We start from the raw sequence: 15,952 nt of genomic DNA on the forward strand, positions 1-15,952 counted from the left end.
AATGAGTTGACATGTTTCAAGTATTCCCGCTGGGGTTTTTTTTGTATTCCCGCTGGTGTACCCTAGATGCGACATATCGTTGTTTTTTTTATCCACCACTCTCTTGCCATCACCATTATAGCTTACAGGGAATCCAAAGTGCACCCAAACACAAGACCTGTTGGTTATTGGAGGATCTTCTATTTCTGGTCTGTTTGGCCATTTTGCAACGAGCCTTCAGCGCATACTGAGTGAGCGAGCGCCTAAATGAGTAGCCTAACATAAACATATAAGTTGGTGTTTTTTTTTTCTTAGGGGGTGTCAGGGGCGTTGCCTGTTACTTCATTTGGGTTATTGGGCTACCTTGTTGAACGCATATCATTATATTTCACAATTTTTTTTATTTTCCAAATATAATTAATTAGTCCAACGAACCGTTCGGTCCATAATGCGTACCGCGTACCGAACCGAATACGCGTATCGTTACACCCCTAATATATATATAAATATATATATATATATTACAAACAATAATTATTATTATAAAAAAATATTTAAATTATTATATTATAATTGTCTTGTATTATATAATTTCATTATTATATAATTATTGTTATATTAAATATTGTTACAAATATTAAATATATTATATAATATATAAACAAGATTATTACAAAAGTCTTTCTCTGAAAGTATTTAAGAAAAACATTTAGTTTGTTCAGTGTGAGTGAGAGAATGAGGACAGACACTGAGTGTAGAGAGTGAGAATGTGTTCAGAGACGCTGCTGCTCTAAAACACACACACACACACACACACACACACACACACAAACACACACACACACACACACACACACAGATGCACTGGAAATGCTAATGTATTCCACTCGAGCCTCTAGAGCTCTGCTTTTATAATCCACTGCTCGTGAAACACTGAGAGCCAGCACAGACCGTGAAATCAGAGTGAGAGGAGGAGAGGACCTGATAGAGGACTGCATCGGCCAAAATGGAGGATGAAAAAGAAGTCTGGAACTAAACCCAAAACAAACTCACAATCACTCATTGTCTTATTGTCATCAAAATAAAAATAAAAAAATAAATCCAATAAAATGACAACATTAAAAATGTATAATAATACTAAATGTGACCCTAGGAGCACAAAAGTCTCTGGGGTATATTTGTAGCAACAGCCAAAAAAAATCATTGTACTGTATGAGTCAAAATTATTGATTTTTCTTTTATGCCAAAAATCATTAGGATATTAAGTAAAGATCATGTCCGTGAAGATATTTTGTAAATTTCCTACCGTAAATATATCAAAACTGAATGTTTGATTAGTAATGTGCATTGCTAATAACTTCATTTGGACAACTTTAAAGATGATTTTCTCAATATTTAGATTTTTTTGCTCCCTCAGATTTCGGATAGTTGTATCTCGGTCAAATATTGTTCACTTAACAAACCATAGATCAATGGAAAGATGATTTATTCAGCTTTCAGATGATGTTTTCAAGAAATTGACACTTATGACTGGTTTTGTGGTCCAGGGTCATATATTTATTTTATTATTTTGCAAATCTAAATCCATCACAAATGTAAAAAAAAAAAAAACCCTCTCCAAACCTTTTTCATAATGATATAAAATCACCACATGTCGGGTCAAATTCTTGCAGCCATACAAACATGAACAGCAAACCTAAAGCTTTTTTATAATTGCATTTTAAATTGCACTTACTATTAATATCCCCCAGCAGCCCTCAGATGACCTGAGCTCAAACCCTGCAAAAGAGGAAGTCCGCTTTCAAACTAGTTTCTGAATGAAACTGTGCTCCTTGGTGATCCAGACAATAATAGTCAGCAGCTAGCGGCACTTTGAGAGTCAAAAACATACATACAGGGAACAGGGCCGGTGCAAGCTCAAATGCCGCTCTAGGCAGAGCACGATCGTGCCGTCCCCACCTCACACTCACACTTAGGTATAGCTACTTAAGATGCATGTAAACAATTAAAAAAAAATCTATAAAATTACACTAAAAAAAGAAAAACGTGTAAGCATGGTTTCAGAAGGTTTTTTTTCATACTGCAGCGTGAAAAAAGTAGCCTACACAATGCAACAGCTGCATATAATTTCTGTTTTATAATAAATAGTGTACAGAATAAAACTAAACATATGCACACAACTTTTTAGCTCTTAAGTACTGGAGGTTTCGATGTTTTCTTGACTGATACACACAAACATACATTCACACAACGAATAGCCTATATTTCAGAAGCGTGCGCGTCGGGCTTTCGCAGCGGCAAACGCTTTGATTGCGTCCCTGAGTTTAACTTGTACAACCCGAATTCCGGAAAAGTTGGGACGTTTTTTAAATTTTAATAAAATGAAAACTAAAAGACTTTCAAATCACATGAGCCAATATTTTATTCACAATAGAACATAGATAACATAGCAAATGTTTAAACTGAGAAAGTTTACAATTTTATGAACAAAATGAGCTCATTTCAATTTTGATTTCTGCTACAGGTCTCAAAATAGTTGGGACGGGGCATGTTTACCATGGTGTAGCTTCTCCTTTTCTTTTCAAAACAGTTTGAAGACGTCTGGGCATTGAGGCTATGAGTTGCTGGAGTTTTGCTGTTGGAATTTGGTCCCATTCTTGCCTTCTATAGATTTCCAGCTGCTGAAGAGTTTGTGGTCGTCTTTGACGTATTTTTCGTTTAATGATGCGCCAAATGTTCTCTATAGGTGAAAGATCTGGACTGCAGGCAGGCCAGGTTAGCACCCGGACTCTTCTACGACGAAGCCATGCTGTTGTTATAGCTGCAGTATGTGGTTTTGCATTGTCCTGTTGAAATAGACAAGGCCTTACCTGAAATAGACGTTGTTTGGAGGGAAGCATATGTTGCTCTAAAACCTTTATATACCTTTCAGCATTCACAGAGCCTTCCAAAACATGCAAGCTGCCCATACCGTATGCACTTATGCACCCCCATACCATCAGAGATGCTGGCTTTTGAACTGAACGCTGATAACATGCTGGAAGGTCTCCCTCCTCTTTAGCCCGGAGGACACGGCGTCCGTGATTTCCAACAAGAATGTCAAATTTGGACTCGTCTGACCATAAAACACTATTCCACTTTGAAATAGTCCATTTTAAATGAGCCTTGGCCCACAGGACACGACGGCGCTTCTGGACCATGTTCACATATGGCTTCCTTTTTGCATGATAGAGCTTTAGTTGGCATCTGCTGATGCCACGGCGGATTGTGTTTACTGACAGTGGTTTCTGAAAGTATTCCTGGGACCATTTAGTAATGTCATTGACACAATCATGCCGATGAGTGATGCAGTGTCGTCTGAGAGCCCGAAGACCACGGGCATCCAATAAAGGTCTCCGGCCTTGTCCCTTACGCACAGAGATTTCTCCAGTTTCTCTGAATCTTTTGATGATGTTATGCACTGTAGATGATGAGATTTGCAAAGCCTTTGCAATTTGACGTTGAGGAACATTGTTTTTAAAGTTTTCCACAATTTTTTTACGCAGTCTTTCACAGATTGGAGAGCCTCTGCCCATCTTTACTTCTGAGAGACTCTGCTTCTCTAAGACAAAGCTTTTATAGCTAATCATGTTACAGACCTGATATCAATTAACTTAATTAACCACTAGATGTTCTCCCAGCTGAATCTTTTCAAAACTGCTTGCTTTTTAGCCATTTGTTGCCCCCGTGCCAACTTTTTTGAGACCTGTAGCAGGCATTACATTTTAAATGAGCTAATTAAGTGGATAAAAGTGTAAAATTTCTCAGTTTAAACATTTGCTACGTTATCTATGTTCTATTGTGAATAAAATATTGGCTCATGTGATTTGAAATTCCTTTAGTTTTCATTTTATTAAAATTTAAAAAACGTCCCAACTTTTCCGGAATTCGGGTTGTACTTCGGAGATCATTTTTTAATCAGTTTAAGCTTTGAGAAACTGCGTTCTCCAGAGCTCCAATAAAAACGAGTCATTTTTAACAAATTAAATTCAGATAAATTTTAAATTCAGATAGGTATTTGACAATAACGAAATTAAGATAAAGGCTCCGCCGGATTTGCTTCGCACTAGCAGATGATATTTAATAAAAGAATAATGCCAACATTATCGTAAATACTCTGTCTACATTATGCATTTAAGACTCAATGAATATTTAGTCTCCGCAAGGCAAGTCTCCGTTACACCTACTCAGCATCTATTTTCGCATCTTTCTCGCGCTAATCGAAACACATCACATGACCGCTCGTTTACCTCGCAAACCGGAGCGCAAGCCCGAGCCCGGCCCGAGCCCGGCCCGAGTCCGTGTAAGATGATATAAATTAAGCCCGAACTCGACGTCGGGTTCGGGCAAAGATCTTCAGCTCTAACCAGGAGTCTCCATAAAACAATCAGCTCTTCAAACAATTCATGCCCATCAACAACCCGCGAGTCTCCATGAGTCAGGGCCTTTTCCAGTCTTAAGCAATCCTGAAGAACTATTGTATTCTTCTTTTCTTTAAGAAATGCCCTGTCATATAAAAATCCAAATACGCGCTGATGGTCTCTAAGCAGCAAAAAGCGCTCTTCCACGGAGTCGATGCATTTAAAAAAGGAGCCTCTTTGTTTCTCCAGTGCTTGCTCATTTAAAAGCCGTAGTCTTTTGTACTCATGACCAGATAATTTTATTAGTTTTGACATTTATTGGAAAATATTCTGCACGCATATACTAATAGGGCGCGGCCGGGCGGGAATTTTTATTCAAAATTTTAAATTAATTTAAATTTATACTAATGGAGTGGGGAAAAATGCTGTTGATATAAGTGCGATAATTGTAACCTAATGTAAAACAAACAAATAAATTAATAATTCTCTCTCTTTCTCTTGCCGCCCTGGCTGAGCTGCTGCCCCAGGCGGCTGCCTAGTTCGCCTATAGGCACGCGCCGGCCCTGACAGGGAACACAAAATGAATTCTCTTGATGATATATTGAGGTCTTATGAAGCGAAACGATCAGTATGTGCAAGCAATTGAATATTATATAGCACATTATTACCCGTAATGCAGAGCCTCATGCAAACAGTCTGGAGTGATGTCCGTTTCACGAACGAATCATTCTTTTGAACCGATTCTTTTTAGTGAACTAGTTGAACCTGCTCATCAAATCGGACAGGACAAGCTCGAGCAACACAGATCTACAAGTTACTCAATCAAAACTCACTTTCAGACGCCTGACAGTCACTCCCGACTCCAAATGAGCCGAAACAGAGCATATCTGATCCTATGATGAACGAACTCAGTGCTCCAGTTCGAAAGAATCAGTTCACAGAAAAGAATCGTATTTCCCCATATGCCTGAGGCTCTTGGTTAGCCCACAGGTTATAATTTATTATAAAATAAATAAATAATTTCAGTTTCTTGCACTGGCTGATCGTTTCTCTTCATAAGACTTCACTATATCATCAGGAGACACAGGTATTAATTTTGAGTTCCCCGGTATACTTTTTTTGGGTTGTAGCGATAGATTTTTCTGAATCACTATGTTTCAGCTAAAAATCTTCTTTATTGTTCTATTAAATTAAAAATTTAGCTACATCTTTGTTTTAAAGTCAATTTACAGAACTGTCCCTTTACAATGCTGTCTGTTTAGGCAGCACACTAGATTCGATGGAGTGCACTCGGTTAATATAATACACCAGAATAGATCCCCTGTCCTTGCTTTAACATTATCTTAATGAGAAAAGGCTAGAAAAATCAATCTTTGTGTTTTAAACGGATTAGCTGAACACATGGACACGAGCACAGCTTAAATATTTGCTCTAAAGTACATGTTTACTCTGGCTTTTACCTCCTTTATTGACACATTTCACAACTTGACCAGGGTAAACTTTGACTGTGAACTAATCCAGCACTAGATTCTACAACACACAGCCTATAAAACGATGGAAAGCGCATCTATATCGGCTCTATAGCAAGGCCTTTATAAACACAAGGTAAACACGGAGCACATGGAAACCCGTGTGACGTGATTTTACCACCGCAATCAAACTCTGCAGATAAACTATATCTGAGTGCGATGAAGACTTATAAGGTTCTTATCATGATAAATCACAGCTAGATCATGAGGACATAACAAACCTGACCAGAAGGACAACACTGCTGCGGTTAAGAGGAAATACATCGACTGTAATTCACTCATTTACTCACATTTTTAAGACAAACTTGGCTCATGTGTTCTTCAGAAAATGTGATTTAATGCTATGTCTGAATGTAATGCTGTTATTGAGTATTTCAGCACAGAGAGACGTGACAGAAGAAAGACTGTCTGAGGTTATTTTTGGCTCATGCTCCTGATCCCAGAGATGAATAATTCTCACAGGTTATTTCTGACTGTCACCGGACACCTGCAAACATCAGACTCCAGAACCAAAACATGAGAGAAAACACAAGCTGGAGAGTCATTTCAACCTCTAGCAGATCACTGTAAAATATTACAAAATAATATTGCACACACAGCTCTTTCAAAGCTCAGGAGATGGAATAGAGAAAAACGTAGAAGTATCGCATGCATCTCAAACGTTTCTGCTTGAATTTTTTTTTGGAAGAGTGCAACACACAAACAAGACAAGAGCTATAAAATGAATGCGAATATGAATATTATTTGATGAGACATTATTATCGAGATCTTCTGAAATCGGAGCACGGTTGAGACACTGTTGAGACGTCTTCTGAAACTCATCTGGAAACACATGACGTCTGTCTTTTTTTCAGGAGAAACATCTGAGAAGCAAGAAATTCATTCTTCATTCGCTCTCTATTTGATTTCACTGCTGTCTTGGAAAAACAACCAAGATCCTAATAAATCACTGATTTTGACAACTAGATTTTAAAGAAGATCTCTGTCACACTTATTACATCCTCATGTACTACAGAGACTACAGAGGGTAGTCCGGACTGCTGAGCGAATCATCGGTTTAACTCTCCCTTCTATTCAAGAACTGTACTTATCCAGAGTGAGCAAAAGGGCTGTTAACCCTCTGGAGTCTAAGGGTATTTTTGGGGCCTGGAGAAGTTTTGTCATGCCCTGACATTTGTGCTTTTTTCAGTTTCTTATAAATATCTAAATGGCTAAAGTCTAATCTCACTGTAATCAGCACAAACTGGGCTATAATAATATAAGAAATGCATGTATGTACATGATTGTGTTTTTGAGAAAAAAAATATTATGCGTGGTTAGTGAAAAACTAAAAATGTTAAAACACTTGAATAAGGCAAAAAAACACATAAAGAACAATGGTTCCCAGGATTTTTGAGAACTGGAGCTTGTAGCCTAGAATTTTTCTTTCTAAATTATGTGAAAATCATCTTGTTTACTCACTCACAGAGAACAATATATTGATTTAAATTTTCTAAGACACTTTTTGTTGGTAAAAGTCATATGCGAGTAGGCGTCAACTACCATGAATATCATTGTGATTTACACCTGAGAAGACAAAGGCCTGCATAATGAGCTGCATAATGAGCCATTCAGTCATCTGTGCCACTGAGAGGAAGGAGTTACAAGAGAGAATGCAAGAACAAAATAAATCTATATAATTTTATGTTTGTAGTTTATTTAGAATATATTTAATTATCCCACAACATATTTTAATATCCACTTGGGGGTGCAGTTAAACAGTTTATTAGAAACAATCAAAGCTGACTTTCAAACAAATTGTTTGGCATCATTGTGTGACTCCAGTCACACAAACCTTCAGAAATCCTTTTAACAATCTTATTTTCTACAAAAAAAAACATTTATTGTTATTATTATTATCATTATTATTAATGTTGAAAAGAGCTGAGAATATTTTTCTGGGTTTTAAGGGGGAATAAATTGAAAGAAAAGCATGTTTTTACATTTGTGACAGTTATCTATTTGTTACATTTATATTATTTACATCAAGCTTTTGAATGGTATAGTATTGTATATTGTTATTGAAACTTCATAATGTTTCACTTGATTACTATACATTTAGTCAGGAATTATAGTTTGGAAAAAGTATTTGGAATAAGTCTAACTAGTAAAATGTTTACACGTTATGTGAAAACTAGTACAAGTATATAAATAAATAAAAAGAGACTTACTCATGTTTATGATCTCTGCTGAATAAAGTGCTGCATTCTTTTTTTCTGAGGAAATCCATTTCTCAAATCCTCAACCACATGACATCTTTTTGGGGTGAATTATGTCTTATTCCTCTCATCGCGAAGCAAACAGTAAAATAAACACTTGAAGAACAGGCTCGCTGCTTTTTCTTCTGTTATGGGCGTATTCAAGCCGCGCGCTTCAGTTTGAATCTGAATAGCGCGTTCGGCGCGGGGGCGTGGTCACATTAGATATAATGAAGGGAGACTTGAAAAACAGACATCGCATTGTTTTCATATGGATTACTTTATCACAGAATATCTGTTTTCGGCGGCACTTGTTTAGTTTAAAAATAGACATGTCAAGCTTTCTATAGATATCTCCCCCATGTATTTTCGTTGAGTATTCACGGAGTTACAGTTCATTTTAATGACTTGTTTGTAAATGAAGATAAGCGCAGACAAAGGCTGCAGACAGCACACCTTGTTTGTTATCTTTATTTTATAAGTGCACAAAGTTTTGTTGTTATTATGTCTGTATCCAAAAAAAAGTAGACCCTTTACAGATTCGATTGATGTATTGCTCTTATCTGTACGATTAAAACTGAAAGTGTAATTTAAGGTCTTTTCGGGGTTATCAGGAGAAAATGACTCAAAACGCGTATCCGCGTTAATCGACTCGAAAGGGTTAAAATCACTCTGGACCCCTCACATCCAGCACACTCCCTCTTTGAACTGTTGCCATCTGGTCGACGCTACAGAGCACTGAGCACCAGAACGACCAGACACAGGAACAGTTTCTTCCCTCAGGCAATCCATCTAATGAACAGCTGATACACACTGAACACACTACACTTTATATTTATATACACATACACTTAATTTATCTAACACACATACTTAGTTTACACTTAAATTTTGCACATAATATACATGTACATACATAACTGCATTTTTGTAATATACCTGCCTACAATTGTCAATTTGTATATTGTCATTCCTTATCTACTTATTTGTATTTTTTGTATTTTTATATCCTTTTATTATGTGTTTTATGTTCTGTCGCTGTCATTCTGTTGTACTGCGGAGCTTCTGTCACGAAAACAAATTCCTCGTATGTGTAAACATACCTGGCAATAAAGCTCATTCTGATAAAGCTCATTCTGATTCATACTCAGTGGAGTAAAAAATGCTCTTTAAAAGCTTGCAATCTAATAGTGAAAAACAATATATTGGTTTATTTAAGGTAGCAGGTCTCTCAGTTGTTATTAGATGTGAGTTTGATGAACTGGATCAGACTGTATGGTCTAGTCAGTTTCACCATTTTGGGTTTCTTCATGAGCAAGAAACACAATTATGATGCAATGTCTGATGAAGCTATCAGTCTGTTTTTGCAGTCATATGTTAAAGCAACACCTAACCTGACAGAAACAAGATCTGACACGCGCTCTCCTTCGTGAGACCCATCAGAGGAACACTGTGCCACTCACCCAGAGTCTTAACGGCGATCTGTCTCGTGAGCGGCGGAGGCAGGTTGATGCACACCAGATCCACGTCCGGATGCAGCAGCACGTCATCGATCCGGTTGGTGTAGAAGGGCACGTTCATGTCGCGCGCGAGCTCCTCCGCCTCCTCCTGCGTGCGACCCCACAGCGCCTTCACCGAGAAGCCCTCGCTCTTCAGCAGAGGGATGATGACCCGGGTGGTCAGACTGGTGCCGAACACACCCACCCCGGGCAACATGACTGTCGCGCGCGGATGCTCACACACCGGAGGCGGGTGACCCGGCGGGTGCGGGTTCGAACCCTGATGCGTGAACTACGAGCATTGCGCCTTTGGGTTCCTCCCAGCTGTGTAAAACCTCTGTAAATCAATAATTATTAATGATTGAGTTGAGATGCATTCATCTTCCTCGATCATGATTATCATCACTCACCTGCGCACTGAGATCCAGGTCCGCGCATCTGTAAGCGACCCCGGTTTGAGTGCACGCGATACATTCACAAATGCATTTGTATCCGCTTCGGAATCTGCGCGATGCGTCACACTCACGTCGCGTTCCCTCTCTATCATCCAGAAACACAAGAAGCTCAATGCGTGCGCGTCACGGTGCAAATTAAATCCAAATAGTATTTCCAAAACGTCCCTCCGAGCGTTGTAGCGTCTCTGTATCTCTCTCTATCAATATGCGATCATCTACTGTAGCCGGTGCCGAGTTCCGCCCTCCGCGTTAACCCCTTCACAACCGGAGTCACCCATCATACTATAGCGAAGGCTTGCTGTTTGAATATTAATTACACAGAGTGACGTTCGACAAAGAGGACTATGTGATTGGCTGGCGGCGGGTGGGCGCTGGGTCCGCTGGCCAATCCGAAGACGGCACAGGCGTGGTTTGTGAATATTAAATACGTTACGTAACAGGACGCCTTTAAGGTTACCAAGCAACACCAGCATAGAACGATTAATATTCATAAGCAAAGCCTGCGCCTTAGTAGGATTAGAAAAATCATCGGAATTATGCACACAGCTTGTTTGATCACAGCGGGAGACAGCGACTGCAGTGAATGGAAACACAATAACCCAGCGAGAAGATGACTAATGAATTATAACAAAGGTTATAACAATTAATAAATGGCTTAGATGACAATAAAGGGATTATATTGAGTATTAGAGCAACAAAAGTTGAAAAAAAAAAATACATTCAAAAAATTAATAAAAATATTTATGTATATTTACAAATGCACAAAAATATTCAATATTATATAATACATATTATATATATATATATATATATATATATATATATATATATATATATATATATATATATATATATATATATACAGAAATGTAATATTTACATAATATTATTAATATATATATGTAATATTTTAAACTGTTTATCATGGAATAGTTTGTTTAATAAACCAATTGCATGTTAAGATAAAACATTTTGAGTGTCTGTGTTTAAGATTAAAATATCACACAGCACTAAACAGTGCATTGTTATTACCAAAGGCGATTCAAACCTCCCCATGAGTCAATATTCAGTAGCAGTGAGTCAATAACGGACCTGTTTTTGCTTGTTTCAAAACTTGCTGGTGGCAGAACTGAGGAGGAGGATGATGATGATTAATCACTGGACAGAGTTTAATGACACAGTGACACAGACTCAGAAACACATTAAGCTTCACTTTGACCTATGACCTTCCCATTGCACCTCATCACAAGAGCTCATAACTCACTCTATTGTTGCTGAAAATAGTAGCATTAATAAAAATAATTAAAAATAATGCATGCATTACATGTGAGTTTATGGGTATCATATACATTTCTAGCCAGTATGTTTGTCTTTGACTCTGTTCTTAATGATTTAATCATCCGCTCGTGTCTCTGATCTGACTGAGAGATGCTGTGATCATGTGATGTTCATGTGAGTGTGAAACAAACCCTAAAACACATTGGAACGTGTTGTTGTGATCACTGAGACTTCACAAACAAACTCTGCTTGCTTCATATAATAAACTGGCAGGTAAACATTTGCTTTAGAAAGAAATCGCAATACAATAAAGCAATGCTATTGAATCATAATTTGGAATTAATCCTAATAGATTCACACACAACTTTTCTCAAATAATAGAATTATAAAATGTACATTTAGTAAAAAAATAGGAGTTAGGAATAGGAGTGGATATGTGGGTTGGGCAGGTTTTACATTGTGTATTCATGTATCTTGAAACCAAACAAGACAAAGAACAAATATTGATTTGGCGGACCGTCAAAAGTCAATAAATGCATTAAAACAAAACAAAAAAAAAACAGTAAAAACACCTAGTATCTGCAGCTGGACTGAAGCCACACCTTTACTTTGACTTTAAGGCCATTATTTTAGCGCCTCCTGGTGTTGGATACATGCAAAACTTTGTTATTGTAACGTTATTGCGTGCAAAATATTTGTTTCTTTTAATGCAACTTTATAATTTAAGCTCATACTCAAATTGCATATATAAGAATCATTAAAGTATTTTTTTTTAATCTATCCACCTACGTACACTGAAATGCTCTGCAAAATTTGAGCATTTCAGTTGCATCATTCCTGGAGCTACTTCCTCTTCCTGTGCATCGAGATGAGTCAGAAAGCACTGAAATCAAGACTCATAGGCTCTGACATAGTGTAGCACTTTTATTTCAATTACTCAGAGGCACGAATTTCACTTAAAGGGAGATCCTTCACTACACACCCACGAGTAAAATCCTACCAGAGTCTGTGACGCTCGCCTTGACACACATTCACACAATCAATACATTCACGTCTCACACACACAAACAACACAACCCACCCTTGTGGTCTTCTTTCAAACAGATGGGGTTCTGAAATAACAGATCATTCTTATTTAAAGAAAATAAAAACCCCAAGCATGACCCATGGTACAACACTGGACACGAGTAAAACCATCACACACTGTGAGGTAGATGACATCGAGTGACCTACAGACAGAATACAGCCTGTTCACATTTCTGTGCTCATTGTGAAGAAAACATGGATTTGCACATGAGTAAAAACATGAAACATGGAAAAATGTGTTAAATGAATCTGACAATACTCAGTATCTATCAATATATGGCATACACATACCAGAGGGATTTAAAAATCGGAGAATTCTAATTTAAACCTGGAAATAATCCAGTTTAGAATATTAAAAATAGAAAATGTTATATTATAATTAGTGCTGTCAAATGATTAATCATGATTAATCGCATCCAAAATAAAAAATTAGGTATATATACATAATGTGTGTACTATTTAATTATGTATATATAAATAAACACAAACATCTATATATTTAAGAAAAATATGTTATGTTTATATATTAAATATATTTATATATAATATGAAATTGAATAATATAAATATATATATACAAAATATATACTGTATGTGTGTGTATTTATTTATACACATAATAAATAAACACAGTGCACATACATATATTATGTAAACAAAAGCTTTTATTTTGATGCGATTAATCGCGATTAATCGTTTAACAGCACTTGTTATGATGTTAAAATATTATTTCATATATATATATATATGTATGTGTGTGTGTGTGTAAGCACAAACATGAACTCATTTTAAACAAACAGCTGTATTTTCCTAAGAGATCTCAGAGTTTTGAACCCCACTGGTTATATATTCTCTAAATATTGCAATAAATTGTGCCAAAAATATGCATAGAACTCAGAATTCTATGTAAATCCACAGAGTTTCAGAGTGGGTCTGTCTACGATTAAACACACACCCAAAGCCTTCATCATCTAAGCACATCATCATCCTCTGCTCTTCAGCTGTTCTTTTATTCTGATATTCACAATTTTATCTCCATATCTTTCAGTGAGGTCACAGATGACACAGACACCTCAGTGTTTCTTTGGTGAATGAAAGAACAAAGGAAGGGAAATCTGTAACTGTACACATGTATGTTAATGCATGTTGGTTCAATAACCTTCAAGTCCTTTAAAAATAAACAAAAAAATAAAAGAGAGAAAACTATGGCATGTAGAACGAATGACAGAAATGACCACGTGAAGTAAAATGAAAACATATTTAAAAGAAAAACATCACAATATCCTCAGATTTTCACAATTTGCTCTAAAGCGAAGCGTTCACCACAGATGAGCAGTGCAGAAACTACATCCTCATTAAACATTAGATAAGATGATCTAAGCACATCCATCGCTCTCTCTACGTCACGACACACTGTAGAAAATACAGTAATAATGTCCTGGTAACAAAACACTGCACCGCTAACACGGGGTTCAAAGAAACAGAAGACAGACCTTCAGCATCTCAAACTGATGGAAACAAACCCACTGTTTGACCTTCTGCAATTTATCATCATTTATGTTTGGCACACATCTTCCTATAATTCTGAATCAGATGCTACCGTTCAAAGTAAAGAGAGTTTTAATGAACATCATTCATCTGAAATAGAAATATTTTGTAACATTATAAATGTCTTTACTATCACTTTTGATCAATTTAATGTGCCCTTGCTAAATAAAAGTATATTTCTTTTTGAAAAATATATAAATATTTCAAACGGTAGTGTATATTACATGTAACACCGTGTCCTAACCAAGCTGAAAAAGTCACAGCCAATCAGAATACATCAGCTGTTTAATATGCAGTGATTGTGGACCAATCAGGTGTGTCACAGAGGATGAGACTTACTGCTTGTTGCTTTATCACATGGTTAGGACACGGTGTATAAGAAAAAAGACGAGCAACAAAAATACAATGTAAATCTTTTAAAATTCCTTTCTAATTGTCCGAATCTAAACAGAATAATTTCTAAACCTGTTTAAGCTGAAGTGTGTCATTTCAAACCATAATAAGGTTTCTCAAACAAATATTAAACACTCCCCCAATCTGATATTGGTCAGAAACCAATAGCTCCGCCCCCATATGCACTTCATTGGCTGAGCAAATTTCCAGCTCTTGTCACTCAAACAAACTGCAGTTCAATTTGATGCCACTAGGAATAACACACTTCAGCTTTAATCCTAATAGATTGCTTTCCTAAACTAGATGCTTTCACACTTTACTCTATTAGTAATGCTTGTTAATTAAGGATTCTCTATGTTTAACATTCCCGGCAGCCCGATAACATCATGAATGTCAACACAAAGACTAAATATCATTCCAGCTCATGGGAAAACACATTTATTGCTGAGAGAAGGAGATTTTGCAGTGCTGGTTCTTATCATCAGCAAATATTGTGCTGGACCGGTCAGCCGTGCCCTGTGCTTTTATCACAAACTTAATCGAAAAAATCTAATAAAAAAGTGCAAATACAGCTGAAATCATCCCGGTTAAACGGATTTCAGTGATTCATGCCGAGATGAAGCCAAAACAAAACCTCAGTACTCAATGACGAGACCAAATATTATGGCTTTTTTCCTTATACGCTGTTCGCGTTAAACATTTAAACTTTTATAACACAAAACCCTTGATAAGTGGACATCATGCTCGGCTAGTGATGACTTGATGATGAATAAAAGTTATTGCACAATCCGTATCATGAAGTCTGTAACGTCATCCGACACATTCATCATCCGCGCTGCATTATTGTTAAAATTAGCCGACGTGAAAACCTCAAACATTCCTTTGATAACAGTAAAAGTGCGTTTTCGCAACTCTGATATGAATTCGCCACAACGTTTCGCAGCCTGGCTTGCTAAAAGCAGATGTTATTTGGGGAATTAAATGACAGATTGAATCGCAGCTGGCATACACAAATAAAAAGCAATGCAGGATGAAGACGAACGAATCGATATTTAACAGGCATTAGCAACAAACGTGAATTTTACTTTAATAAAACACGCCCGCTTTAAGCCTTCGGATCGTACGCGCTTCAGAAAGTCTTGAAAAACCAAATGATGTTGCACAATAAACAAACATAAAAACTAGCACATACTGTACGAAACAAACAAAAGAAAACAATAAAAGTGTCATAAATTAAAGTGTCGTGTTACGAAGCGAACCATTGCTCGTCTTTGTTTCTTCATGTTGTCAATGTCCTGTAATGAACGCAGCGCTGTAAACCCCGAACACTAGCTTTCTCCAAGATGTCCGGCTTTGCTGTGGGAAAAATAAAAACTGAATTCCTGCCCGCGGGGCGTCGTGCTACAATCCGCTTTATGAGTATATGGTGATGACTTCACGACCGCCGCCGCGCACCAAAAGGACCCGGTTGAGACCCTCCATCAAAACCTCCAGAAACTCCATGTCTGAGTCGCATCAGTCAAGGAAAAACTTTGTGATTAAAATTAC

At 37.1% G+C, this 15,952-nt stretch overlaps 2 protein-coding genes across 8 annotated transcripts in view; both read right to left on the bottom strand.

The window, feature by feature from the left end:
• Positions 1-10,645, bottom strand: part of LOC132116435 (glucose-fructose oxidoreductase domain-containing protein 1-like) — a 30,130-nt gene extending 19,485 nt beyond the window's left edge. Inside the window, exons 1-2 of the mRNA XM_059525239.1 lie at positions 10,055-10,645; positions 9,609-9,981 (exon numbers count right to left, since the gene is read on the bottom strand). Coding sequence (XP_059381222.1) covers positions 9,609-9,861 — 253 coding nt within the window. The 5' untranslated portion in view covers positions 9,862-9,981; positions 10,055-10,645. The remainder of the gene's footprint in view (positions 1-9,608; positions 9,982-10,054) is intronic.
• Positions 10,646-13,441: 2,796 nt separating this feature from the next.
• slc12a7b (solute carrier family 12 member 7b) overlaps positions 13,442-15,952 on the bottom strand; it is a 58,932-nt gene continuing 56,421 nt past the window's right edge. For all 7 annotated transcript variants that reach the window (XM_059525244.1, XM_059525243.1, XM_059525241.1 and 4 more), the window contains one exon: positions 13,442-15,909. In XM_059525244.1, the coding sequence (XP_059381227.1) occupies positions 15,818-15,909 (92 nt within the window). In that variant the 3' untranslated portion in view covers positions 13,442-15,817. The remainder of the gene's footprint in view (positions 15,910-15,952) is intronic.

The sequence above is a fragment of the Carassius carassius genome, chromosome 35 (genome assembly GCF_963082965.1).
Source record: "Carassius carassius chromosome 35, fCarCar2.1, whole genome shotgun sequence".
NCBI lineage: Eukaryota > Metazoa > Chordata > Actinopteri > Cypriniformes > Cyprinidae > Carassius > Carassius carassius.